This window comes from Schistocerca cancellata, chromosome 12 (assembly GCF_023864275.1).
Source record: "Schistocerca cancellata isolate TAMUIC-IGC-003103 chromosome 12, iqSchCanc2.1, whole genome shotgun sequence".
In the NCBI taxonomy this organism is placed as follows: domain Eukaryota; kingdom Metazoa; phylum Arthropoda; class Insecta; order Orthoptera; family Acrididae; genus Schistocerca; species Schistocerca cancellata.
Window position 1 is genome coordinate 8,997,754 of NC_064637.1, and position 27,383 is coordinate 9,025,136.

Sequence of the window (27,383 nt, forward strand, 5' to 3'; positions counted from 1 at the left end):
ATTTCACAGTTTACATCTACATAAGTGGCTAATAAAATGTGTGGAACCGATTTTTGTTTAAGGTCATAGTTGCTTTGAAATTAATTTTTCAGTTTTGTGTTACCAGGGACTGCTCTATATTCCTCAAATTTTAAAGCAGAACTTTTCTCAGAGAAAATATAATGGAAAACTGCTGAGCAGGATTATTTAGTAATCTTAAGAACTGCAGCAAATATCAGAATGTTAGCTTTTATAGTTCCTGAGAAAAGGTACATTATAGCTAAGAAAAGTCAGTTTACAGCAATTGACATTTAAACTTTTTATTTAAATTTTTTACAGTATTGGTGTACATCTAGTGACTAATGATATCCGAGTCCATAATCTATTTTATCTTCCTTTTCTTACTAGAGTAGCACGTCTCATGCACACATGACTGTCGATTGCAGCATCTCAGACTGTCGACTGCAGTGTGTGTGTGTGTGTGGGGGGGGTGCCTGCAACTTACGTACTTACGTGTCGTGTCTTCTTTATGGTGAGTCGCAATCTGTCTTTTTCTACATTGTTGGTACTTCAAATTTTGCATTTTTCTTTCTGACGCATGAGCTTTCTCCAGTAATGCTTCATCAATGCTTGTGTGCATCTTGAGTGTGAATGCATCCGGATGGAAGGCCAGTCTCTGCATGTGCTTAACCCTACCTGCATTTCTACTATCGAATGCTAGACAGACGTCACATGCAGGGATGTTCACAACAATTGAGGATACAAATACTGTTTTTGGACAATGTGTCCAAACAAGGTGATTCTAGTTCTCATTTACATTCTGTGTTTTCCTGTGTACACATTTTTTCAGCAGTTCAGGATTGGCTAGATACCTGAAAGTTAGTTTTATAGCATCTAAAACAGCAAGTGGCAAACGATGTTTTTGAGTGTATGGCTTTCCACTGGCTTCTGCCTGAAGATATTTGCATCACTATATGTCACAAAGGGAATGCTGAGGATCATCATCTGTGGAAAGTTTATGAAAGAATATTGCCCACATGGCTTGCACATTGTTTCCACACTATGAAGTTACCCCTGATAGTTTTTTTGTAATATATTTGTAAAGTGTGAACTTCCTTCTAATTTCTTGCCTTTCATTTCTTTCTTCAATCAGAGTAGTCTACCCCCCATTCACTTTTGAATACACCACACACAGTCCAGGTTTTCAAATTCAGTTTTTGTGAGCCATAACAATTGCTCTCTAAAACAGTCTTAAAAGTATTGGAATGTCCATTACCTAGAAACTTCACATAACTAACACCATATTTTTCAACTGACCCACCACTTAGCCCCAAGTTTCTTGCTGCATACTTTATTGTGTTCCTGCTGTCACCTTTCTTCTTCACTGCCATCATTGTTCTTTCTTGTGTCACACTGAGAGCAACATTTGCTCATTACCTGGAAGGCTCAGATTTTCCCTGTATCTACACTAACGACACGATACACCACAATGTAGTGTATTGCCCCTTTTCGTCCAGGTTTAATCACAAGAGACTCACAGTGTCTTCTTTCCCTTCATTGTTAATGTCTACAGCTTCCTCAATAGCTGCTTTCACGTCTCTGCATACACAGCACGGATTCCGCAAACGGAGATTGACAGTGACATCCACACTGGACTTATTAAAAACGATTCGACAGAGTTTTGAAGAGAGAGAGAGAGTGTGGCACTGACACTCTGTAACCTCAGCAAAGCCTCTGACTGCATCTCACACACAACACTAATAGCCAAGTTAAGATGCTATGGTGTTGGAGGTGTCGTTCTATCAACACTCCAATATTATTTGGAAAACTGAAAGCAGGTAGTATCAGTGCACGCAGCAACTTCTCTTGAACAAAAACTGGAACACGGAGTGCCCCGAGGATCAGTCTTAGGACCTCTCCTATTCCTCATATATGTCAATGATACGAGCTGTAATAGTCAAATGTTGCAGTTTGCCAAAGGACATACAGCCGCGGAAGCTCTCAGTGCATCAAATTTGATGTTTGAAGAAATAAAAGAATGGTTCATCATAAATAAAATGAAGATCAATGGAAAAAAAACAACATTTGATATGCAGTCTAACCAACATTGAAGAGCAAGAAAACATGGAGACTGTCAGACTACTGGGCTTCAAGATTGACAGCAAACTCTCCACGAATGATCACACTGCATATGTATGCACCAAACTTTCTCGTGTGATATACCTCCTGAGGAAGCTGAAGAGGGTAATAACTAACCAGTTTATTCCAATAGCCTACCGTGCACTCTTCCACAACCACATTAGCTACGGACTGTTGTTGTGGGGGCACTCCTCAGGCTGCAAAGATGTGTTGCTATTACAAAAAAAAAAGCCATCAGGATCATATCCTCTAGCAAAAGACTGGACCACTGCGAGCCTATTTTCACCAGGCTAGGCATAATGACTGTTTTTAGCCAGTATGTATTTTGCTGCCTCATTTATATAAAAGAAAATCAAAGGAATCGAGTACACGAGACAGCTTTCCGACAGTCCCCCTAAAAATGTACAGTCGACTGCCTCCAGAAGTGAAATCCCTGCCACCTGAATTATTTCGGAAAAAAAAATTGCTCAGGACTTGAAACAACATCCACTATATTCCTTGGAAGAGTTTTTCAACTGTGGTTCTAGTGAATGGACAGAGTAATAAATATTGTTATGTTTTATATATAATTTTCCCTAAATTTAATCTTCTTTTTATGTTCTCAGTTAACTGCACATTTAATTTTGTGTTTTACTTAAAGTGCATATTTTTCCAAAACGAAACTTTATGTGTGTGATCTACATGGTTTTGTAAACATTTTGTTTTATGGTATTTTCATTTGCTGCTATAAAGTTTTACTTTCCTGTTTAGTTATATTTCATTTTCTCTATGTTCTATGTGTTTTTGTGCACTGCATAAATATTTTCTTTCATTTGTAATATAAATTTTGTATATGGTGTTGTATAAATGTTAGTTGATAAACATTGTATTTGTGACGCAGTCTGTCCAGCCGTGGCTGGTAAACGACGAAGATATAGTAATAAAGTAAACTCCAAGAGTACTGAAAAGTGTTCTGTTGTAATCACTGATCCTAGATACTAGTGCAGGCATGTTCATCAAGCCACAAAACAAATTTATGCCTTCTCGCCTACACCTAAGCATCTCATGCCACAACTCAATCTTGTACTCACCTCACACATCTTCCCATGGAGAGCAGAAGTCTTGAACTGAACAGCATATTTACAAACTTTACACAAAATATATCTATTACTTAAAATGCTAATTCTGTCACTGTCATCATACAGTGCCCACAGTTACCATAAGCACATGAAACAATCATATAGGCAAGTATTTCTAAGTCAATTAACCTAAATCCACTGGGAAACTCATCTTTGGCACAGCATCACCATACTCGATGAACTCGGTGACTTTGTCGAAAATTGTACTACACCCTTTAGAATAGCATCTGTAGCACTGTTATTTAAATTTCCTGTACCTTTTACATGTAAAATTTGACATTTCCTCACTTTATTGAATATGCATCCACTGTTACAGCCCATTTTGAACAAAACAGATTGATATATGCAAAACTAAAATCTGAAACAAGTTTGTAGCACGGACTATTCAAAACCACGTAGTAAACAAAGGAATCGGAATAGATAATCTTCCTCACAGCCTTCTAGCCTCATCTGCAGTTCGTTGAAATTGTGTGAACAAAATATTAATGCACGAAAAATTTCTAGCATAGAGAAGGTACGGATCACAGCATAGAAAGAGGGAGTGTGGCAGGTGCAGACACCCACACAAACCTTTTTAAAGCCTATTTCTATCCAGAATTTGATTACGAAACTTTGAGATGTTGTTATTAAAGAATCAATCTAATAAATAACATAATTAAAAAAATACAAATTGTTTTTCCAGTTTTGCCTTTATCGTCCCTTAAAATGAGAAAAGCTGTCTATGGTGCTGTCACCCCTCTACTGAATTTAAACAGAAGAATATGTTGGAAATGTTCAGATTTCTCCACTTGGCACTCAGTTTTCAAGTGACCTAAGCTCCACTCACTATCTCCAAATGTCATGATGACAGTATATAAACTTAAATAGTGAGAGTGAACCACAAATAAAAAAATGACAATAGACAAATGAACTCATAGAAACTGGAATACCAACATGCAAAACAAAAATGCTACAAACTTATATACCAGCCTAGTGGAGGGGTGGGGGAGTCATGACAGATATACTTTTGAAGGGGCATGACAGCAAGAGAAGGAAAGTCACAAAAACAATACCCTGCATGACCAGATATTCCTCCAGAGGAATGCTCTGAAACAAGAAAGTTAACTGTCTTTATCTGAAGCATTAAAGTTATTATCCTACTCCTATAAATTGCCTAACTATCATGCTTGTAGACTCCTAGGCCCTCGTTAACACAGCGGTAAAAAACCAAACCATAAATAAGCTGCTGTCTTACAATGAGGAAAGTTAAACTGCTCAGTCTTTCATTTATATATTGAGATTAGCACCGTAAGCCGAACTAGTCAGCCTTGTTGAACATTAGTCTGCATGCCGAAGCTTTTGTGTGTGTGTTTGTGTGTGTGTTCTGAGCACACTTCCTCTGCAGAGACAGCAAATCTGTATACAGTCTCGAATTTAAGTATAGACGAAGCAGTGCCCGATTTGGACTCCACACCACCCACCTCTCTCCTCGAAGTATACGATGCAGCTATGACCAAATCAAACATTTAAACATCCGTTACTTAAAAAAGCCATTTTAAAAATGAATCTGCAGCTGAACGTGTACCAATCTGAAACTTTTCAGAAGATTAAAACTATGTGCCAGACTGGTTCTCTAAACCGAAACCTTTCCCTTTTGTGGCAGTCTGTACTGACTGAGCTGTCCGGTGACTCGCACACTGTGCTTGTAGCTTACTTCCTCCGTGGAATGTAGGAGAGAGGTACTGACCACAGTAAACCTACAAGAGTGGGCCGTAAGCTGTCCTCAGATAGCTCAGTCGGTACAGCAGTTGTGTGCAAAAGGCACAGGTTCTGTGATCGAGATCTGGTCCGGCACTTTTCTGACAATTTTAACAAGTTAAGAAAGTGCTGCATACAACTTAATTATCTTGTCTATAGTATTTCTGTGACAAACTGTACCAGAGTGTGAACAGAAGAAAGGGCTACACAAAATTTCGTTCTCTCAGAAATTGCTCTCAAATCAGCTATTTGCATGTCCAACCTACTAACAGACACTTAAATCGTCAGTTAGTGGAGGAGTACAAGGACAAATTATCAATTTTTCCTTTTTTGTAAGTGAAGTACTCACAGTGAAATGTATTCCTCGGTACTATTTGTGTACAGACGTTCTGACAAACATTAATTATTAAGGGCAATCAAAAAGTTCCCATTCGAAGGCCGTACAGTCTGGGATCCTTACGGTAATCGGGCAAAATGGCTGAGAGCAATGAGGCAATCGTCCCACCTACACACCGAGTCGAACACACCTGTTCGGAAGAACACCGTGTTCTGCTACGTACAGAAGTCCGTAACTGCCTGCCGCACACCCTCATCCGGCAGGAATTGTCGACCCTTTGGGGACTTTTTTAACGGACTGCCGGCAGGATAATCAAACGGGGAAAAATTGGGACCGAAGGGCAGGTGCTCGAGTGTCTCCCACTTATCTCTAACGGGTGAAGCCGGCCTCCTAGAAAAGCTGGCGTCTCGTGTCAAACTGTGACAGGTGTACCATTCCCGAACTGTGGTTTTCGACAGATGTGCTGCCCGAAACACATTCTCTGTTCTCTGACTGGTGTTTGTCCTTCAGCAGCTGAGAAAAGAACAGCAGCACATTGGTCCAGTTTGGAGACATTTGGTACTAATATTGCCACGGCACACTTTTTCCGCACACGAATGCCTCACTAAGCTGTCCCTACACATCAGAGCTCATATATCACCGTCGGACACGCGCTGTGTCGCATATACACTACAACAGTGCCCTCGAACAGTTTTTGATCACTTCTTCTGCAGTGACAGTGGTAGCAGAGGTACCTTCCACTGCACACTATAAGGTGTCTTGCAGATTGCAGATGTAGAAATGAATCTACAGAGATCTGATTTGCTCGAATAGTTTGATTATCGTAAGAAATGTGAAAGTAAGACGAGTTTCTCACTTTGTATCTTCATTCGTCTGGGAAATTACACTGCCGGCCATTAAAACTGCAACATCAGGAATGTGGCCATTAAAACTGCAACATCGGGAATGACAACAAATACCACTTTTCGTATTGTGGGTTTGCAGTACAGCAGGAACAATACACGATTATATTTTTAGGTGATTTGAGGGAATACATTTAGTAGAGAGCCGTCACTTCAGGTAGCATCAGCAGCTCGGCTCTGACCTGGCCGTGCATCGAGCTGGCCCGATGAGGAGAAAATGCCGAGTGCCGTAACTTAATTTCCCAGAAACTTTGCACAGTGCAAGAGGAGTCAAAATAAGCTAACACACGTCTCAGCTTATTCGGGAAAACAACAGTCAAAGTTTTTGAGCTACTTTATGTGTGTGCCTTTTAGAGCACAGTAATCTCAGGTGAAATGGTGTCACAATGGCTAGTGCTGCAGCCTCTCAGTTTTGTGCCCCAAGTTCAAAACCCAATTACTACTTTTATTTATTTTATTTATTTATTTTACATTTATCTACCCATGTCCATAGAAGATTACTACATGACTGTTTCTTATCAAGTTAGGTATACAAGGGCATTATACTAATTGTAAAATTACGACTGTGTTTCACAATAAGTGTCATACATTTATTATATAATAAATGTTGTACAACATTTTCAGGCGTTACAATCTTTTTAAATGCCCACATTCTTATATTTCATTCTTGTATCAGTCCTTATATTAATTCTTATATTTTATTCTTACATACGCTCTGTGCCAGAGGTCATCAGTCACAGTGGTGGCACGATAGTCTCTCAGCAGCCTGTGGCCAAATTTCTGAAACAGACGAGAGGTGCGGAGAACTCACTGGCCACGGCAACAGCTGACCGTCCTCTGGATCGAGGTGACTCGGTTCGTGCATTATGTTGTCAGAAGATGTTCCAGAGACCTCAAAAGTCATGTCAGAGGTCAGGAAAGTAAGAAATTACCAGACATAATCTTGTTACGTACTTGATTCCACCTTGTACTATTGCGCCAGGTGTCAGGCTCGAACAAGTATCACAAATGTTATCTGGCAATGTTTCTTCCTCCTCTCGACTTCCACATGTTGATACATGTATCTTCAAGTGTGCTCAGAATGGGGACTTTTATGGAAAAATGATGCAGTTTCACTCCTGTGACCACTCTCCTTGTCAGACACACTGCTACCGACACATCTCTCACTGCGTCCACATCGAGGGAAGCCGCGACATCGTGTCGTGACGCTCCACAGACCTCAAAAGTCATGTCACAGGTCAGAAAAGTAAGAAATTAACAGACGTAATCTTGTGGCCCCTACATTGTCCCACTATCCGCGTCGTGTACTCGTCCTGCTGCAAATGACCCGTAAACCGACTCGGCAGACGTGATGTGGCTCTACGATCCTGCGAGACTGAGGGAAAGATAAATCTGTCCTCTCGGACATTACTTGCTGAAGCTATGTCTGCAATGATAGATTTGTCACTTAAATGTGTGCCTGAAAATGCTAGAATTCCGAGAAATATTATATCCTGGCATGTGTGCCTGTATCCATTCACTCACTGAAAACAAAGCACAAATCCCTGCACAGTTCACAGGCAGGCTCCCCGTGTTATGTATCGGGTGCAGGCGATCAGCTGGTAGCAGTTTGTGAAGATAGACTGGACAAAAAATAATACGATTAAACTAATTGAAGAATTTCGTGAAAGACAGTCGTTGTAGGATTCTACATTCTCCGATTACAAAAACCGCATTGCCAAACATGATGCAGTTCACTAACTCGCACCTCCATTTCGCATTTCGGATAAAGAATGGAACAGCAGAATTCACAATCTGAGGTCACAATTGCTCCGTGAATTTAACAGATGTTCCTTCTTGAAGATTAGGTGGAGAAGAGCTGTACGTATTGAAGTGGCATGCCTATCACTCGCTGCTATTCCTGCAGGATGTAAACAAACCAACACTTTCGGGTCTGTTTCACTAATTTTAGATATTGAAATGCTATGCATGTACATTAAAGAGCTGTCCGAATATTCAGTGGCTAAAAGCGTAATCTACCAGAAAGATATTCAGCAGGGGTTACAACTTCTCAAAAATTTGTATCCCTCAGTACGTCGTACTGAGCTTTCATATTTAGTAACATCTGGAAGTCCGTCACAGACATACAAACAAAATTTTTAGGTCACTCATCACTGAACTGTAACCTCCATAACTAAACCGTTTACAGAGAAAGTTATGTACCTACCACCTATATTCCTTTCTCTGATAATTCTCCCTTTTTACAGTTATACTCACAGTGTGGCGGCAAAGAAATAGAAGTTTTGCGTTGGATGCCATGTTCTGTAAACCTGATTGGCTACATGTTGCCAATGAAAAAGGTCACACCGGTTACTGCTGCTGGGTGAATGTCCCCGAACAAACAAGAGAATGATCCCAAGCGTCAATAAACAACCTTGATGAAAATATGTGGGTGTGTAGAGGGGAAAAAATAGTGTGATTCATACTTGTTTGTCTGTGCCCAGTTTCACTTTTAAGGGATGATACATGACCTGAAAGGTAATTTGGCTTATTATGTTTAGAGCAAAGGAAAACTGGGAAAGCATCGCCACTCAGAAAAATGTTATAGCATGTACAAGAGTTTTCAGAGCATCTTTCTATTTTAATGTAGCATTTCCAAAAGTAGTAAGAACAGTAAAACCTTAGAATAATAAGCAACAGGTAACTAAAGGCAAAAAAATATCCAATGAAAGAAACAGATTTCTGCAGTACTGTTGTAAGAAATATTCGCAGATTATTCAAAAGCCTACAAAAGAATCTATGGTATAGTAGTCAAAGAGGCAAAAATTATGTGGAATGACAATTTGATAAGAAACTCATCTAACAAAATGAGATCCCCGTGGAGAGTTATAAAGAAAGAAAGTTGTAGTTCAATGCCAAAGAAAAAGAATTATCACCAACACTAGAAGGCTCAAAAGTCACAGACCCAAATTCAGTTGTGGAAAAATTCAATGAATACTTCACTTCACTAGCTGAAGACCTGACTCACGTAAACTGTCAAGGACCGGTCCCAAGTTTCTCCAGCAAATCAGTGATCTCGGCTGCTTCTGTGTATGTTTATGAAATGAACCCCAATGAAATTGTAAGTAAAATGAAATCATTAAGCAATAAAATGTCAAGTGGTCTTGATGAAGTACCTGATTTCATATTAAAAGCATGTGCTCACCACATAGCAAACCCCTTGGCAAAAATTTTCAACCTCTCAAAAAAACTGGTATATTTCCAGATATTTTTAAAATAGCAAAAGTTTCACCACTGCTAAAAAAAGGTTCTTCTGAAAAAATATCGAACTACCGACTCATGTCACAGTTAAGTTCCTTCTCAAAAATTCTAGAAAAACTCTTCTATGACAGGCTTTTAAGTTTCATAAATAAATATGCACCTCTTACAGTACAACAACATGGTTTTAGAAAGTCTAAATCTACACAGAAAATTTTAGAATTCTTAGATTGCATTTTAAAATCCCTTGATCAACATAAATTAGCTGCAGGTATTTTTTTAGATCTATCAAAAGCCTTTGACATCCTGGACCATAACATTCTGCTCGAAAAATTAGAAAGACGAGGAGTAAGAGGTGTAGTAAATAGCTGGTTGTGTTCATACCTAAAACACTACAGGCAGAGAGTATCACTTCAGTACGAATTCAACAAAATGAATAAAACAAGAAACAACTCCTTTCTATCTAGCGAATTACCAATAAAATATGGTGTACCACAGGGCTCAATCTTAGGTCCACTACTCTCCTTGATTTATGTGGACAACTTAGTTGAATATGTGAGTCCCACAAAAACTATCCTGTTTGCCGATGACACCAGCATATTGCTCACTGGATCCAGTACAGAAACTTTGCAGTCCACAGCAGAAAGTTCTATGAAAAGACTTTCTGAGTTGTTCACAAAAAACAAACTCATAAATACTGAAAAAACTGTGTGTGTCGATTTTCATTTAATTCCTCCAACTAATCAAATGTCTCTTCAAGCACAATTAAAAAATTATCCCCTAGAAAATGTGTCACGAAATTTTTGGGTCTAAAGGTTCAGCAAGACTTAAAGTGGGACACACATATACTCGTAAATAACTTGTCTAGAAAACTAAAATTCTTAGGTCATAGCACACAAATGATAAAGGCTACAACAAGCAAAACAACAGTACTGCAGGCATACTATGCACAGTTCCACTCACTAGTCCGATATCAGATTGTTTTCTGGGGATACTCAACTCACAGTGTAAAGGTTTTTAGAATGCAAAAAAGAGCTCTAAGAATAATTTGTGGCCTTAAAAAGATGGAGTCCTGTAAATCCCATTTTACGGTGCTTGGTGTTCTAAATGTTCCGAGTTTATTCATTTATGAAACTATCTTTTTCACTAGGGACTACCTCGTGAAAACAGGCAAACTGCTACAGAACAGAAATGTACACAACTACAGAACCAGAGGGAAATCAAATATACGTAAAAAATATCACAGAACAACAACCTATCAGAGGAACATAATTAACATTGGTGTAATACTATAGAATAAGATACCAGAGGAAATGAAAAATGTTACTCATCCAATATTTAAAGCTTAACTATAGGCATTTCTAATAAAGTACTGTTTCTATTCTGCCAGAGAATTTCTAAATATGTAACAAAATTAATTGTAATAAGTACCTATTTTTAATTTGCCTTCTATTTTGCTAATACTATGTATTATATTAACTTATTTTTGACCTGTCTAATATCAATTGCACAATTTTTGATGTATGATAAAACTGGACCAATAACAAATCAAATCAAATCAAATTAAATTAATTTCAAGAAATGAAAATTTTCGTATAACATAAATTAAAGGAGATTTCAAGCTTCCCTATGTAATAAAGCTAGTTTCTGAAATACAATTTTTTGAAAAGAAGCTGTACATAATGTGTGATGTCAGAGTATTTTCAACATACTTAATTAAGACATATAAAAGTGTAGTTTCAGCTCTCTGAGACTACAGATGTGTGTGCAAGTTATGTTTGTGTGTGTGTGTGTGTGTGTGTGTGTGTGTGTGTGTGTGTGTGTGTGTTTGTGTCTACTGCTGACAAAGGCCTTAATGGCCAAAAGCTATGATGGTGTGAATCTTTTCACTGTGCTTATCGCAACTCATCATCTCCACTACATGATGAGTAGCAACTTTCCTTCTCTGGTATTGTTACATTCCATCCTGGATTTTATTTTGTAAGATATATAAACTTTCATTACAATGCAAATTATTTATTCCACTTATATTTTTTTATTTTTCAGTTGTTATTTTACATTCTGGTTCCTTTTCTTTCTTCGTTTAGCATTTCGCATGTGTGTATTTTGTTAATTGAAAATAATAAGTAACTAATTATTATTAAAGAAAATAATGACAATGATGATAATTTGTAAAGAAATTCTTCAAACATATGTTTTCTTACAGCACGCACATAAAAAGAATGAAATTTCTTCATGTAATATACACAACAGAGAAGACAATATAAAACAAAATTCAGCAGGATTCCAAATTGTCACAGACGGTACTCAAAATATTCTGTCGTGTATCAGGCATATTTCAATATATCGATAAGTCTTGGCGAAGAGAATTGGTTGTGTAGTGCTAGTGACTGCAGCTCGATTCCATTGTTTCTCAAGTGTAGATTGACATCACTTCCAAAATCGAAAGCTGTATATGTCCCACGACTGTACCTGTGCCGTTGAGCCTATTGGGATCGCCATACGAACAAGTTCCTTCTCCTCACGTACAACACTCTAAATGGTTTTATCACATTGACCAGCTGCCTTTTCATAGTTGCAAGAGAAAACAATGGTGAGTTTGGTCCGAGAACTTGAGAATTTATTTTTGAAGCCTCAAATGTCCTTGTGACACCATCAAAATGTCACTAAACAAACATCCGACCAAATCAAAAGATATTTGAAGGCTGTTTTCTTTCCCAGTGAGGGAGAATATCTGTATTGTTGTTAGATTGTTGCAGTGGTCAGTGTGAAAGAACCATATAGAGCATCGTACCTGAAGACAAAGAACTCGTTCACCCTCACCTGGTGATCCCAAAGGGCTCGACAGCACAGGTACAGCTGTGGAGAGTATACAGTTGGCGATGTTGGAAGTTTTTGTGAGAAGACTTTCTGATCTACATCTGCTGAATGATTATGATGTCAATCTCCACCTGAGAAACAATACGATCGAGCTGTAGTAGGCAGTATTTTGAAAATTTTCAAATTATTACAGAAGCTGATTACACAGTTTTCAAGAATATTAATTACACATGACCTATCATATGAAAAACTTTTTATATATTGTCTTGAAGATATTTCTTCTAAACCTAAACTGCCAAATTGTCTTTCAGGGTGTGTTTTATTTCCTTAAAAGTGAAATTAGGTACCAACAAAAAAATATGTGCTGTACTATTTGGCCCCTCAACACACCCACCAAGTTTCATCGAGATCGTTTATTGACATTTGGGAATGTTGAAACTTCCTGGCAGATTAAAACTGTGTGCCGGACCGAGACTCGAACTCAGAACCTTTGCCTTTCACGGGCAAGTGCTCTACCGACTGAGCTACCCAAGCACGACTTGTGCCCCATCCTCACAGCTTTACTTCTGCCAGTACCTCGTCTTCCACCTTCCAAACTTTACAGAAGTTCTCCTGCGAACCTTACAGAGCTAGCACTCCTGAAAGAAAGGATATTGTGGAGACATGGCTTAGCCACAGCCTGGGGGATGTTTCCAGAATGAGATTTTCACTCTGCAGTGGAGTGTGCGCTGATATGAAACTTCCTGGCAGATTAAAACTGTGTGCCCGACCGAGACTCAAACTCGGGAAATAGCAGGGAACCTCCACCTTGCTGCACTAAGGCGTTCAGGTTGACCAGGTTGCCTCCAAACACGTCTCCGACGATTGTCCGGTTGAAGGCATAAGAGACACTCATCGGTGAAGTGAACGTGACGCCAATCCTGAGCGGTACATTCGGCATGTTGTTGGGCCCATCTTACCACTCTGCACGGTGTTGTGGCTGCAAAGATGGACCTCACCACGGGCATCAGGAGTGAAGTTGCGCATCACGCAGACTACTGCACGCAGTTGAGTCATAAAATGACGTCCTGTGGCTGCACGAAAAGCATTATTCGACACTGTGGCAGTGCTATCAGGGTTCCTGTGAGGTTTAATCCGTAGATAGCGGTCATCCACTGGACGGCCTGAGCGAGGAATGTCATCGACAGTTTCAGTCTTTCCGTATCTTGTCTAAATCCCTACAACATCTCTTTGGTTCACTCCGTGATGCCTGGACACTGCCCTTGTTGAAAGCCCTTCCTGGCACAAAGTAACAATGCGGATGTGATCAAACTGTGACACTGACAGTCTAGGCACGATTGAACTACAGACAACACGAGCCGTGTACCTACTTCCTGGTGGATGACCGGAACTGATTGGCTATCGGACCCCTTCACATCTAATAGGCACAGCTCATGCAGGATTGTTTACATATTTGGGCAGGTTTAGTGACATCTCTCAACAGTCAAATGGACTGTGTCTGTGATACAACATCGACAGTCGACATCTATCTTCAAGAGTTCTGGGGTGATGCAACACTTTTTTTGACGTATGCATATAGTCGTGTGGATATTTGTCCGAGGACATTATAATTGAGTTTCGGTTTTGTTAACAAACAGTTATTCTTTTAAAGTGCTTTTGATCATTCTCGGTGCAAGTATACATCGGTTCCATATTTGCAGTAGAGTTGTCGGATCTCGACTCATGTAAGCAGTAACATCATTCATTGATAAACAACAGTCTCTACAGGCCACAACCGTGCTGCTCTCATATCCTGACATGTGCCAACAGACACGAACAACATCTAATGTGATTTCTGAATGTGAAATCCACTGTGTAATCTTTCCTCACATACAGAAGGTAGTGGATTTACTTCTACTTACTCTGTGGGGTTACACTGAATTGCCAGGTGTTTGCATATCCAAACATTCAGTACCCTTCAAGCAAATTTGATGCTCCTCATGTTCCAGTTGTGTACTGTTGCAATTTTAATGGCCCCCAATGTGTTTTCATTTAATGGCTGCACTTATGATTTTTAACACACTTTCAATCATCACATTTATGAATTACTCATACAGTTCTCAACTCCTTCACCAGTTACAGTTTCATTACCTAGCCAGTTATTTTGTTTGAACTACAGTACAAAGTCAGTAGCAGTGCTTACATTTCAAGCTGTTCCAGGCGGTAGATCTCAGAGAAGGCAGCAGCTGAGAGCATCTTTGCATCACAGACAGAGAGTTCCCGCAAAGCGGGGAGCCCGCGGCTGATGGCAATTATTGTCTCGTTGTCCAAGCCAGGTCCACACCATATATCCAGCTTTCTCAATCTTTTCAATCCTCGACCCCTTAAAAACACAATTAAATACATAGTTAAAGTTGTGTCAGATTATCTTGTCTTTATTAGAGAAAAAAATGAGAGAGAGAAAATTTAAATGACCTACTTTCAATTTGTTTCACATATACCTGACTCATCACCAACTGTGAACACCCAGATATTAATACGATCAATAAACAGGGAGGCAAAAAAACTTATGTTGCTTATGCTGCTCTGACATTATCTTCAAACTGAGCAAAATTTTCTAAATAATCAGAGGTCAGAAGGGCACTTATGATAAGCTGTGGCCACAAAATTAAGGCGAGTCAGCAATGAGCATACAAAACCCCCTCCAGGAAGGGAATCTGTCTGTGTGTGTCCACCAGTGTGCTACTCTACTTGTTACAATAACAGTTAATTCAGTGTCTTTCCACATTAGCTAGCCCTTAGATTTCATTGTTACCAACATCACATCTTACGGTACTACATATCTACAATCTTAGTGTAGTTCCATTTCTCCAACACAAATTATCATCTTAATACATTAATGACAGTATGCTATAATTAGCACAGTTGTGCATCACCCAGTAGACACCACAGAAAATTTGCAACAAACATAACTAACCACAGGCAGTAATTTAAGGTTTGCCTACATTTGAGTGGTCAGCAGGAACCATAATCTTCAGGAAATTTTTTTTTTATTTTTTTATTTTAAGTGACTAGTTCTGTAGGACCTAATTGAGGAGCAAATCTCTAAGGTCATGGGACATGTCAGTACATGAAACTACAGCATAAAAGTGTTAACAGATAAAATAAAATGTTTATGAACCCAAAAAAAGACAAGCCATAAGTTTATGTAAATACAATCAACAATATAACACAGGAATCGGCTTATTTTTTCAAGGAACTCCTTGAGAGAACATGACAAGTGGCCCGTGAGGAAGCTCTTCAGTTTCTATTTGAAAGAGTGTGGATTACTGCTAAGACATTTGAATTCTTGTGGTAGCTTACTGAAAATGGATGCAACTGTATACTGCACCCCTTTCAGCACAAGAACCGACAAAGTGCGACCCAAATGGAGACCGAATTTTTGTCTAGTATTAACTGAGTGAAAGCTGCTGATTCTTGGGAATAAGCTGATATTGTTAACAATAAATGACAGTAAAGAATATATATATTTAGAGGCCAATCTCAGAATGTCCAAACTAATGAGCAAGGGTCGACAGCAGATTCAGTTATTGCCCGAACTGCCTCTTTCTGAGTCACAAATATCCTTTGAGAATGGGAAGAGTTACCCCATAATATAATACCATATGTCATAAGAAAATGAAAATAAGCACAGTAAATGATGTGGTGTCACCACCAGACACCACACTTGCTAGGTGGTAGCCTTTAAATCGGCCGCAGTCCGCTAGTATACGTCGGACCCGCGTGTCGCCACTATCAGTGATTGCAGACCGAGCGCCGCCACACGGGAGGTCTAGAGAGACAACCTAGCACTCACCCCAGTTGTACAGCCAACTTTGCTAGAGATGGTTCACTGGCAAATTACACTCTCATTTGCCGAGACGATAGTTAGCATAGCCTTCAGCTACGTCATGGCAAGGCGCCATTGTCATTTCCTATTTATCTTGTGATTCATGTACCGTCAGACCGATGTTCACCAATTATGGATTAAAGTTCAGTATTCCACCAGCTACGACCTTTTTTGCTAAAGTCTAACTTCCTTAAATGTTCCAGACCTCACGCCAGCCTGCGTGAGCTTAACGCGTGCCTTTCGGCTACCAATCATAGTGGCTTGGCTGTCTTGCCAAGTCACAACAAATGACTTTTTGTATCAAACTACCACTTATTTCAGATACCCTTTAAATAGCAAAAATGATACCATTAAGTCTTTAGACAAGATCCGGAATGTGGGCTTTCCACAGTAGTTTACTATCTACCTAAACACCTAGTAATTTGATCTGTTCAGTTTAAATAATCACATGCCCATTCATGAAATTAAAATGTCAGGTTTTGTTGAACTGTCTGTCAGAAACTGTAAAGACCGAGTCTTACTGTAATTTAGCATTAGTTTATTTTCTACAAGCTGTGAACTTATGTCATGAACTGCATTATCTGAAACAGAGCCAATGTTGCACACAACATCTTTTACTACCAAGCTAGTGTCATCAGCAAACAGAAATATTTTAGAATCACCTGTAATACTAGAGGGCATATCATTTACATAAATAAGGAACAGGAGTGGTCTCAGCACTGGTGCATCCCCCATTTGATTGTACCCCACTCAGACCCCCCCCCCCCCCCCCCCCATTGTACACATTCTCAACATTGTATTATTAAAATGAGAGGTGAACCAATTGTGAGCTGCCCTCTGTATCCCATAACGGTCAACTTCTGGAGCTATATTCTGTGATCAACACAATCAAATGCCTTAGTTAAATAAAAAAGGATGCCTAGCATTCGAAACCTTTTGTTTGATCCATCCAATACCTCGCAGAGAAAAGAGAATATAGCATTTTCAGTTGTCAAACCACTTCTAAAACTGAACTGTATATTTGATCGCAAATTATGTGAAATAAAATGATCAATTATCCTTACATTTACAGCCTTTTCGATAATTTTGCAAACACTGATGGCCTAGAAATAGGCCTAAAATTGTCTACACGACCCCTTTCTCCCTGTTTATAAAGCAGCTTCACTACTGAATACTTTAATCGTCCAGGAAACTGACCATTCGTGCAGGAAAAATTACAGATATGGCTAAGTACAGGGCTAACATGTGCAGCACGGAACTTTAATATTTTGCTAGATAGTCCATCACATCCATGATAGTCCTTAATCTTCAATGATTAATTATTGGCTCAATCTCCCACTTGTCTGTATCACTGAGGACTATTTCAGACATAAGTCTCGAAAAGACATTTTTCAAGAGAGTTATACAATTCCCTGTAGAAACTAAATTTTTGTTTAATTCACCAGCAATGCTCAGAAAGTGATTTTTAAATACTGTACATACAGGGCTATTACAAATGATTGAAGTGATTTCATAAATTCACTGTAGCTCCATTCATTGACATATGGTCACGACACACTACAGATACATAGAAAAACTCATAAAGTTTTGTTCGGCTGAAGCCACATTCCAGGTTTCTGCAGCCAGAGCAGTCGAGAGCGCAGTGAGACAAAATGGCAACAGGAGCCGAGAAAGCGTATGTCGTGCTTGAAATGCACTCACATCAGTCAGTCATAACAGTGCAACGACACTTCAGGACGAAGTTCAACAAAGATCCACCAACTGCTAACTCCATTCGGCGATGGTATGCGCAGTTTAAAGCCTCTGGATGCCTCTGTAAGGGGAAATCAACGGGTCGGCCTGCAGTGAGCGAAGAAACAGTTGAACGCGTGCGGGCAAGTTTCACGCGTAGCCCGCGGAAGTCAGTGAATAAAGCAAGCAGGGAGCTAAACGTACCACAGCCGACGGATTTGAAAATCTTACGGAAAAGGCTAAAGCAGAAGAATTATTGTTTACAATTGCTACAAGCCCTGACACCCGATGACAAAGTCAAACGCTTTGAATTTTCGGCGCGGTTGCAACAGCTCATGGAAGAGGATGCATTCAGTACGAAACTTGTTTTCAGTGATGAAGCAACATTTTTTCTTAATGGTGAAGTGAACAGACACACTGTGCAAATCTGCGCGGTAGAGAATCCTCACGCATTCGTGCAACAAATTCGCAATTCACCAAAAGTTAACGTGTTTTGTGCAATCTCACGGTTTAAAGTTTACGGCCCCTTTTTCTTCTGCGAAAAAAACGTTACAGGACACGTGTATCTGGACATGCTGGAAAATTGGCTCATGCCACAACTGGAGACCGACAGTGCCGACTTCATCTTTCAACAGGATGGTGCTCCACCACACTTCCATCATGGTGTTCGGCATTTCTTAAACAGGAGATTGGAAAACCGATGGATCGGTCGTGGTGGAGATCATGATCAGCAATTCATGTCATGGCCTCCACGCTCTCCCGACTTAACCCCATGCAATTTCTTTCTGTGGGGTTATGTGAAAGATACAGTGTTTAAACCTCCTCTACCAAGAAACGTGCCAGAACTGCGAGCTTGCATCAACGATGCTTTTGAACTCATTGATGGGGACATGCTGCGCCGAGTGTGGGAGGAACTTGATTATCGGCTTGATGTCTGCCGAATCACTAAAGGGGCACATATCAAACATTTGTGAATGCCTAAAAAAACTTTTTGAGTTTTTGTATGTGTGTGCAAAGCATTGTGAAAATATCTCAAATAATAAAGTTATTGTAGAGCTGTGAAATCGCTTCAATCATTTGTAATAACCCTGTATATCTGACTTATCAGTTAAAGAAATATTTTTACTACAAACTGACTTTATGTTGCCTAATTTGTGCTGCTGGCCAGCATCTTCCTTCGCAACTGACCATATGGTGTTAATTTTATCCTGTGAATTAGCTGTTCTATTTTCATACTACATACTCTTTGCCTTCCTAATAACATTTTTACGCACCTTACATTACTGTTTGTAATGGGCTATTGTAAGCCGATTGTGACTATTTCTAACATTTTGGTATAATTCCCACTTTGTTCTACATGATATCCTTATCCCCCTGGTCAGCCACCCAGACTGCCTTTTACTGCTAGTACCCTGTTTAGAATGCTCTAATGGAAAGCAACTCTCAAAGAGCATCAGAAATGTGTAAAGGAAACATTATATTCATCACCTGTGTCATCAGCACTATAAACATCCTGCCACTCTTGTTCCTTAATGAGGTTTAAAAGACTCTCTATTGCTGTTGGATTAACTTTCCTACATAGTTTGTAATTATATATAACATTTGTTTGAGTGCAAAAGCCTTTTAGTGTTAACATTTGTACATCATGGTCTGAAAGGCCATCCACACTTTTACTAACAGAATGCCCATCTTGCAATGAAGAATGAACAAAAATATTTCCAGAGTGAGATTTCCACTCTGCAGCAGAGTGTGCGCTGATATGAAACTTCCTGGCAGATTAAAACTGTGTGCCCAACCGAGACTCGAACTCGGGACCTTTGCCTTTCGCGGGCAAGTGCTCTACCAACTGAGCTACCAAAGCACGACGCACGCCCGGTCCTCACAGCTTTACTTCTGCCAGTATCTCGTTTCCTACCTTCCAAACTTTACAGAAGCTCTCCTGCGAACCTGTTCGTAGGTAGAGCACTTGCCTGCGAAAGGCAAAGGTCCCGAGTTTGAGTCTCGGTCGGGCACACAGTTTTAATCTGCCAGGAAGTTTCATATCAGCGCACACTCCACTGCAGAGTGAAAATCTCATTCTGGAAACATCCCCCAGGCTGTGGCTAAGCCATGTCTCCGCAATATCCTTTCTTTCAGGAGTGCTAGTTCTGCTAGGTTCACAGGAGAGCTTCTGTAAAGTTTGGAAGGTAGGAGACGAGATACTGGCAGAAGTAAAGCTGTGAGGACCAGGCGTGAGTCGTGCTTCGATAGCTCAGACGGTAGAGCACTTGCCCGTGAAAGGCAAAGGTCCCGAGTTCGAGTCTCGGTTGGGCACACAGTTTTAATCTGCCAGGAAGTTTAATAAAAATATTGTCCAAGGCTGTGCTACTGTTACCCGCACCCTGGTTGGAAAAAATGCAGTCTGCATCAGATCAAATGAATTTAGGAGATCTTCCAACATTCTTTTTCTTGCACAATCACATAAAAAATTAATATTGAAGTCACCACATACAACTAATTTTTGGTACTTTCCATAAAGTGAAATAAGAACTGTCTCTAGCTTGAGTAGGTATGTTCTGAAGTCAGAGTTAGGGGACCTATAAATAACAATTAAAAGTTCAGTTTCACTATATTCAACTGCCCCTGCACAACATTCAAATACTTGACCAGTGCAGCACTGTGATACATCTGCGGACTCAAATGGAATGCTGTTTTTTTATGTACATGGCCACTCCCCCACCCTGCAAAGAATGCCTTGAAATACAGCCACTTAATCTGGATCCCACTAAAGGAAGCCTCTGAATAGTCTAACTATTTAAGTGGTGCTCTCATATACCAAAAATTTCAGAGTCAACAATTATAAGCAGTTCACAAAATTTATCTCTAATACCTCTTATCTTGTTGTTTTTGTGGTCTTCAGTCCTGAGACTGGTTTGATGCAGCTCTCCATGCTACTCTATCCTGTGCAAGCTTCTTCATCTCCCAGTACCTACTGCAACCTACATCCTTCTGAATCTGCTTGGTGTATTCATCTCTTGGTCTCCCTCTACAATTTTTACCCTCAATGCTGCCCTCCAGTACTAAATTGATGAGCCCTTGATGCCTCAGAATAAGTCCTACCAACCGATCCCTTCTTCTAGTCAAGTTGTGCCACAAACTTATCTTCTCCCCAATCCTATTCAGTACCTCCTCATTAGTTATGTGATCTACCCATCTAATCTTCAGCATTCTTCTGTAGCACCACATTTCCAATGCTTCTATTCTCTTCTTGTCTAAACTATTTATCGTCCATGTTTCACTTCCATGCATGGCTACACTCCATACAAATACTTGCAGAAATGACTTCCTGACACTTAAATCTATACTCGATGTTAGCAAATTTCTCTTCTTCAGAAACGCTTTCCTTGCCATTGCCAGTCTACATTTTATATCCTCTCTACTTCGACCATCATCAGTTATTTTGCTCCCCAAAAAGCAAAACTCCTTTACTACTTTAAGTGTCTCATTTCCTAATCTAATTCCCTCAGCATCACCCAACTTAATTCGACTACATTCCATTATCCTCATTTTGCTTTTGTTGATGTTCATTTTATATCCTCCTTTCAAGACACTATCCATTCCGTTCAACTGCTCTTCCAAGTGTTTTGCTGTCTCTGACAGAATTACAATGTCATTGGCGAACCTCAAAGTTTTTATTTCTTCTCCATGGATTTTAATTCCTACTCCAAATTTTTCTTTTGTTTCCTTCATTGCTTATTATTCAATATACAGATTGAATAACATCAGGGAGAGGCTACAACCCTGTCTCACTCCCTTCCCAACCAAATCTTCCCTTTCATGTCCCTCGACTCTTATAACTGCCATCTGCTTTCTGTACAAATTGTAAATAGCCTTTCGCTCCCTGTGTTTTACCCCTTCCACCTTCAGAATTTGAAAGAGAGTATTCCAATCAACATTGTCAAAAGCTTTCTCTAAGTCTACAAATGCTAGAACTGTAGGTTTGCCTTTCCTTAATCTTTCTTCTAAGATAAGTCGTAGGGTCAGTATTGCCTCACGTGTTACAACATTTCTATGGAATTCAAACTGATCTTCACCGAGGTCGGCTTCTACTAGTTTTCCATTCGTCTGTAAAGAATTCACGTTAGTATTTTGCAGCTGTGACTTATAAAACTGATAGTTCAGTAATTTTCACATCTGTCAACACCTGGTTTCTTTGGGATTGGAATTATTATATTCTTCTTGAAATCTGAGGGAATTTCGCCTGTCTGATACATATTGCTCACCAGATGGTAGAGTTTTGTCAGGATTGGCTCTCCCAAGGCTGTCAGTAGTTCTAATGGAATGTTGTCTACTCCCGGGGCCTTGTTTCGACTCAGGTCTTTCAGTGCTCTGTCAACCTCTTCACGCAGAATCCTATCTCCCATCTCATCTTCATCTACATCCTCTTCCATTTCCATAATATTGTCCTCAAGTACTTCGTCCTTGTATAGACCCTCTATATACTCCTTCCACCTCTCTGCTTTCCCTTCCTTGCTTAGAACTGGGTTTCCATCTGAGCTCTTGATATTCATAGAAGTGGTTCTCTTTTCTCCAAAGGTCTCTTTAATTTTCCTGTAGGCAGTATCTATCTTACCCCTAGCGAGATAAGCCTCTATGTCCTTACATTTGTCCTCTAGCCATCCCTGCTTAGCCACTTTGCACTTCCTGTCATTCTCATTTTTGAGACGTTTGTATTCATTTTTGACTACTTCACTTGCCACAGTTTTGTATTTTCTCCTTTCATCAATTAAATTCAGTATCTCCTCTGTTACCCAAGGATTTCTACTAGCCCTCATCTTTTTACCTACTTGATCCTCTGCTGCCTTTACTACTTCATCCCTCAAAGCTACCCATTCTTCTTCTACTGTATTTCTTTCCCCCATTCCTGTCAATTGTTCCCTTGTGCTCTCCCTGAAACTCTGTATAACCTCTGGTTTAGTCAGTTTATCCAGGTCCCATCTCCTTAAATTCCCACCTTTTTGCAGTTTCTTCAGTTTTAATCTGCAGTTCATAACCAATAGATTGTGGTCAGAGTCCACATCTGCCCCTGGAAATGTCTTACAATTTAAAACCTGGTTCCTAAATCTCTGTCTTACCATTATATAATCTGTCTGAAACCTGTCAGTATCTCCAGGCTTCTTTCATGTATACAACCTTCTTTTATGATTCTTGAACCAAGTGTTAGCTATGATTAAGTTGTGCTCTGTGCAAAATTCTACCAGGAGGCTTCCTCTTTCATTTCTTACCCGCAATCCATAGTCACCTATTACGTTTCCTTCTCTCTCTTTTCCTACTACCGAATTCCAGTCATCCATGGCTACTAAATTTTCGTCTTCCTTCACTAACTGAATAATGTCTTTTATTTCATCATACATTTCTTCAATTTCTTCGTCATTGGCAGAGGTAGTTGGCATATAAACTTGTACTACTGTAGTAGGCATGGGCTTCGTGTCTATCTTGGCCACAATAATGCGTTCACTAGGCTGTTTGTAGTAGCTTACCTGCACTCCTATTTTCCTATTCATTATTAAAGCTACTCCTGCTTTACCCCTACTTGATTTTGTATTTATAAGCCTGTAGTCACCTGACCAAAAGTCTTGTTCCTCTCGCCACTGAACTTCACTAATTCCCAGTATATCTAATTTTAACCTATCCATTTCCCTTTTGAAATTTTCTAACCTACCTGCCCGATTAAGGGATCTGACATTCCACGCTCCGATCTGTAGGACGCCAGTTTTCTTTCTCCTAATAACGACGTCCTTTCGAGTAGTCCCCACTCGGAGATCCGAATGGGGGACTATTTTACCTCCGGAATATTTTACCCAAGAGGACGCCATCATTTAACCATACAGTAAAGCCGCATGCCCTCGGGAAAAATTACGGCCGTAGTTTCCCCTCGCTTTCAACCGTTCGCAGTACCAGCACAGCAAGGCCGTTTTGGTTAGTGTGACGAGGCCAGATCAGTCAATCATCCAGACTGTTGCCCCTGCAACTACTCAAAAGGCTGCTGCCCCTCTTCAGGAACCACACGTTTGTCTGGCTTCTCAACAGATACCCCTCCGTTGTGGTCGCACCTACGGTACGGCTATCTGTATCGTTGAGGCACGCAAGCCTCCCTACCGACTAAAAGGTCCACGGTTCTTATATTTTGATGAAATATGCTAATTCCATCACTACTCGGATACCTAACCTAACCTCCTTTGGAGGTGATTCATTTGTTAGCTGATAGGTATCCCTGCTTAAACAAAATCCCACTGACTTCAATCTAAAAAAGATGCAGCTCTAACACCAACTACTACAGGAATTTTTCCACGAGTGATCCCACCACCACCCACTATAAGCTTTGGCAGCCTCCACTCTCCACACCTACTGAGGTGCAGGCCACACCTAGTGACACCCGATCTACTGACAGACTCGACTGGCAGCACTGCAATGTGATCCGTGCCCCCCTCCAGCCCCACGGCAACACTACGACGGGGCCCGTTGTGATGCTGAAACGGTTGCACGAAGTGCACGTTAGTGCCACCAGTTTGAGTAGCTATCTTTACCAGGTCACCACCTGCATCACAGTCCCTGTCCCTATCGAGACTATTCCCAGCTCCACTCACGATCACTACGTGATTCTCTTTTATAAAATTCCTATATAACTCCCCTACATTAATGGTCACCTGAGCCAATCCTGCACTAGGCTTCACAATGCCGGTGACCTGATTCTCACTCCCCGACACTTCCCGCAACTGCCAGCTCGTACCTCTGCCGTGCGATTTATCTGACAGGAAGAAGGAGGTTCTGCTGCTAGAATTTGCAACTGACTCAGGCTCTCTAACTGCTGAGGACATCTGCACGTTTCCTACACATACAGTTACAAGAGGCTGCAAGAGACACTCCACTAAACACAGACAGTTGGTAAAATCTATCTTTTATATGCAAAGTACAACTGTCCAAATATCTCCTCATCCTAGCTGCCTTCTTACCAACTGCCATTTCCCATTCCTAGTGCCCTTTACACTCCTCAACCTATCTAGTCCTTCCTTTGTGTTTTATAACTGTGCTCTTTAGCATCACTGGGGGCAAGTCAGTTTAAAATCACAAACATTTCCGTGCACTCGTCACCAATCGGCTGTAGGTCTGCAACAGTTGAGTTACGACCTACAGTTATTCTGAAAATTTTGGTCAAATGGACCCGTACTGTGATCAGGACAGGTTTTTTCCTTTCTCTTATAATTGATCGAAGCTAGTCCTCAATCATTTATGTCATAAACCTGAGACTGTGTAAATAAGGATTTCTTAAAATGTACACAGCCGATTCAGAAGATGGCGTAACATTCTGGATCAGAAAGAAAGTGCAAAAGTTTTGTTTTTCTGTGTATAAAAGCAGTCACATACCATCCGACGAACATTACACGATGTTCACTAAGTAAAAAGACGGCAACAGAGAAAATAGCACAGACAATATGTCACAAACAGCGCCAATAACTGCTTAAAACATGCTGTAACATACAATAAATAAGATTAAAACACCCCACTGATGACGGTGATGTTTGTCGCTGAAACTAGTTTGGGATAATAAAGAAATAAATGAATAACAAGGTGTTTTGCATCGAGGTGGACTCAATTTTCTGATATTACTGTCACAGTGGCCCTACTCCAGAAATCCGGCACAATCTCCAGCCTGCCCCGAAACCCCTTCCCTGAATCAACTCCCTCCTCATCCACACCACTCCCCTCTCTCCTTCCCTGTGCATGCGGCCCCAGTCTTACTACTACACGATTTTGCCTGTCACAAATTCCTCTCGGGCCAACCTGTTGAACTCAGAGAGCCACTCACACCCCGTGTCATCGATTATAGGGTGTATCGTACATAATGGCTTACGTGCGTGCAGTTGAAAGTATGAGATACTAGAAACAGAAAAGTCTAGTAAATGTTGGCTGTAGAACTCATACCTTTTGAGCTAAGAGGACTTGTTCATTTTCACTGCTGTGAAACACATCTTTTTTACTGAACACGTGTGCACGGATCTTGAGGTATGCATTTTAGAGCCCGTGTTTTGTAGACTTTTCTGCATCTAGTATCCCGTACTTTCAACTGTATGCAATTACACAATTAGTTACGATGGACCCTGAATTTGTCAGATGTTTGACAGTCTCTGTCTTCCCCTATAGTATTTACCCACTGGTACTGTGGAAATCATTCTCTAATGTTTTTACACGTCGTGTCATCAAGTCCTTTCTTCTTGTCAGTGTTTTCCGTAAGTTCTCTTCTTTACTTGTACTCTGGACAACTTCCCCACTCTTTATCAGCCACCTAACTTTCAACATCCTTCTATAGAGTCACATCTCAAACACTTTGGATCTCTTCCCTTCCTAGTTTTTCCCACCCAGTCCTGTAATCCAGACATATATTCCCAGAAATTTCTTTGTCATATTTTAGTCAATGGTTGATATTAGCAGACTTCTTCTGATGATGAATACCCTCTATGTTAGTCTGCTCTTTATTTTTCCCAGGCTTTGCCCATCACAATGTTTTTTGTTTCAAGGTAGCACATTCCTTAATTTTGTCTACTTTGTGGTCACTTAATTTTGATGTTCAGTTTATCACTAATATCATTTCTACTACTCCTCATCATTTTCATCTTTCTACAATTTACTCTCAAGCCACATTTACCATTCATTACACTGTTCATTCCTGTCAACAGCTCCTATAATTCCTCTTCACTTTCACTGAGGATAGCGATTGTCAGTGAATATTATCAATGATATCCTTTCGACTTAAATTTTAACCCCACTCTGGTACCTTTTCTTTTATTTCCACTCTTGCCTCTTCAATGCTGAAGGTTGAAAAGTAGGGGCAAAAGAGTACATGCCTCTCTTACACCTTTTTTAATCTGAGTGCTTTGCTCTTGTTCTTCCTACTCACTGTTCCCTCTTTGTTCTTGTACATATTGTATGTTACGTGTTTTGCTATTCCTTACTTCTATTGTGTTCCAAATTTAGAACATAACCATTTTGCACTGTCAAACACTTTTTCCAGGTCAACAAATCCTACAAAAATTTGTTTATTTTTCTTATGTCTTGCTTCCATTATGTCACAACTGCCTATCTACTGCTTTTATCTTTCTGAAAGTCGAGCTGATTCTCATCCGACACATCCTCAATTTTCTTTTGCACTCTCCTGTCAGCCACGGTAACGTGTGAACTGTTATACTGACTCTGCGATAGTTCTCGCACTTGTCTGTCCTTGCTATATTTGCTACTGTGTGGGTGATATTTTTCCAGAGAGTTGGGTGGTTTGTCTCCAAACTCTTAGATTCTATGCACCAACTCGAATAATGTCTCAGTCGCCACTTCCAAAAATAATTTCAAAAAATTCAGAGAAGTGTTATCTACCCCTTCTGCCTTATTTGACAGCAAGCCATCTGAAGTTCTAAGGGATTCTAACTAATACTGGATCTGCTATGTATTTCATACCAACTACCATTCTTCTTCATTCCCATCAT

The 27,383-nt window shown here is 40.1% G+C and overlaps 1 protein-coding gene across 1 annotated transcript in view; it reads right to left on the reverse strand.

Annotated features, from left to right (window-relative positions):
* The window catches only part of LOC126109887 (uncharacterized), a 142,741-nt gene that overhangs the window by 12,904 nt on the left and 102,454 nt on the right, over positions 1–27,383 (reverse strand). Inside the window, exon 6 of the mRNA XM_049914975.1 lies at positions 14,452–14,631. Within this exon, the coding sequence (XP_049770932.1) occupies positions 14,452–14,631 (180 nt within the window). The remainder of the gene's footprint in view (positions 1–14,451; positions 14,632–27,383) is intronic.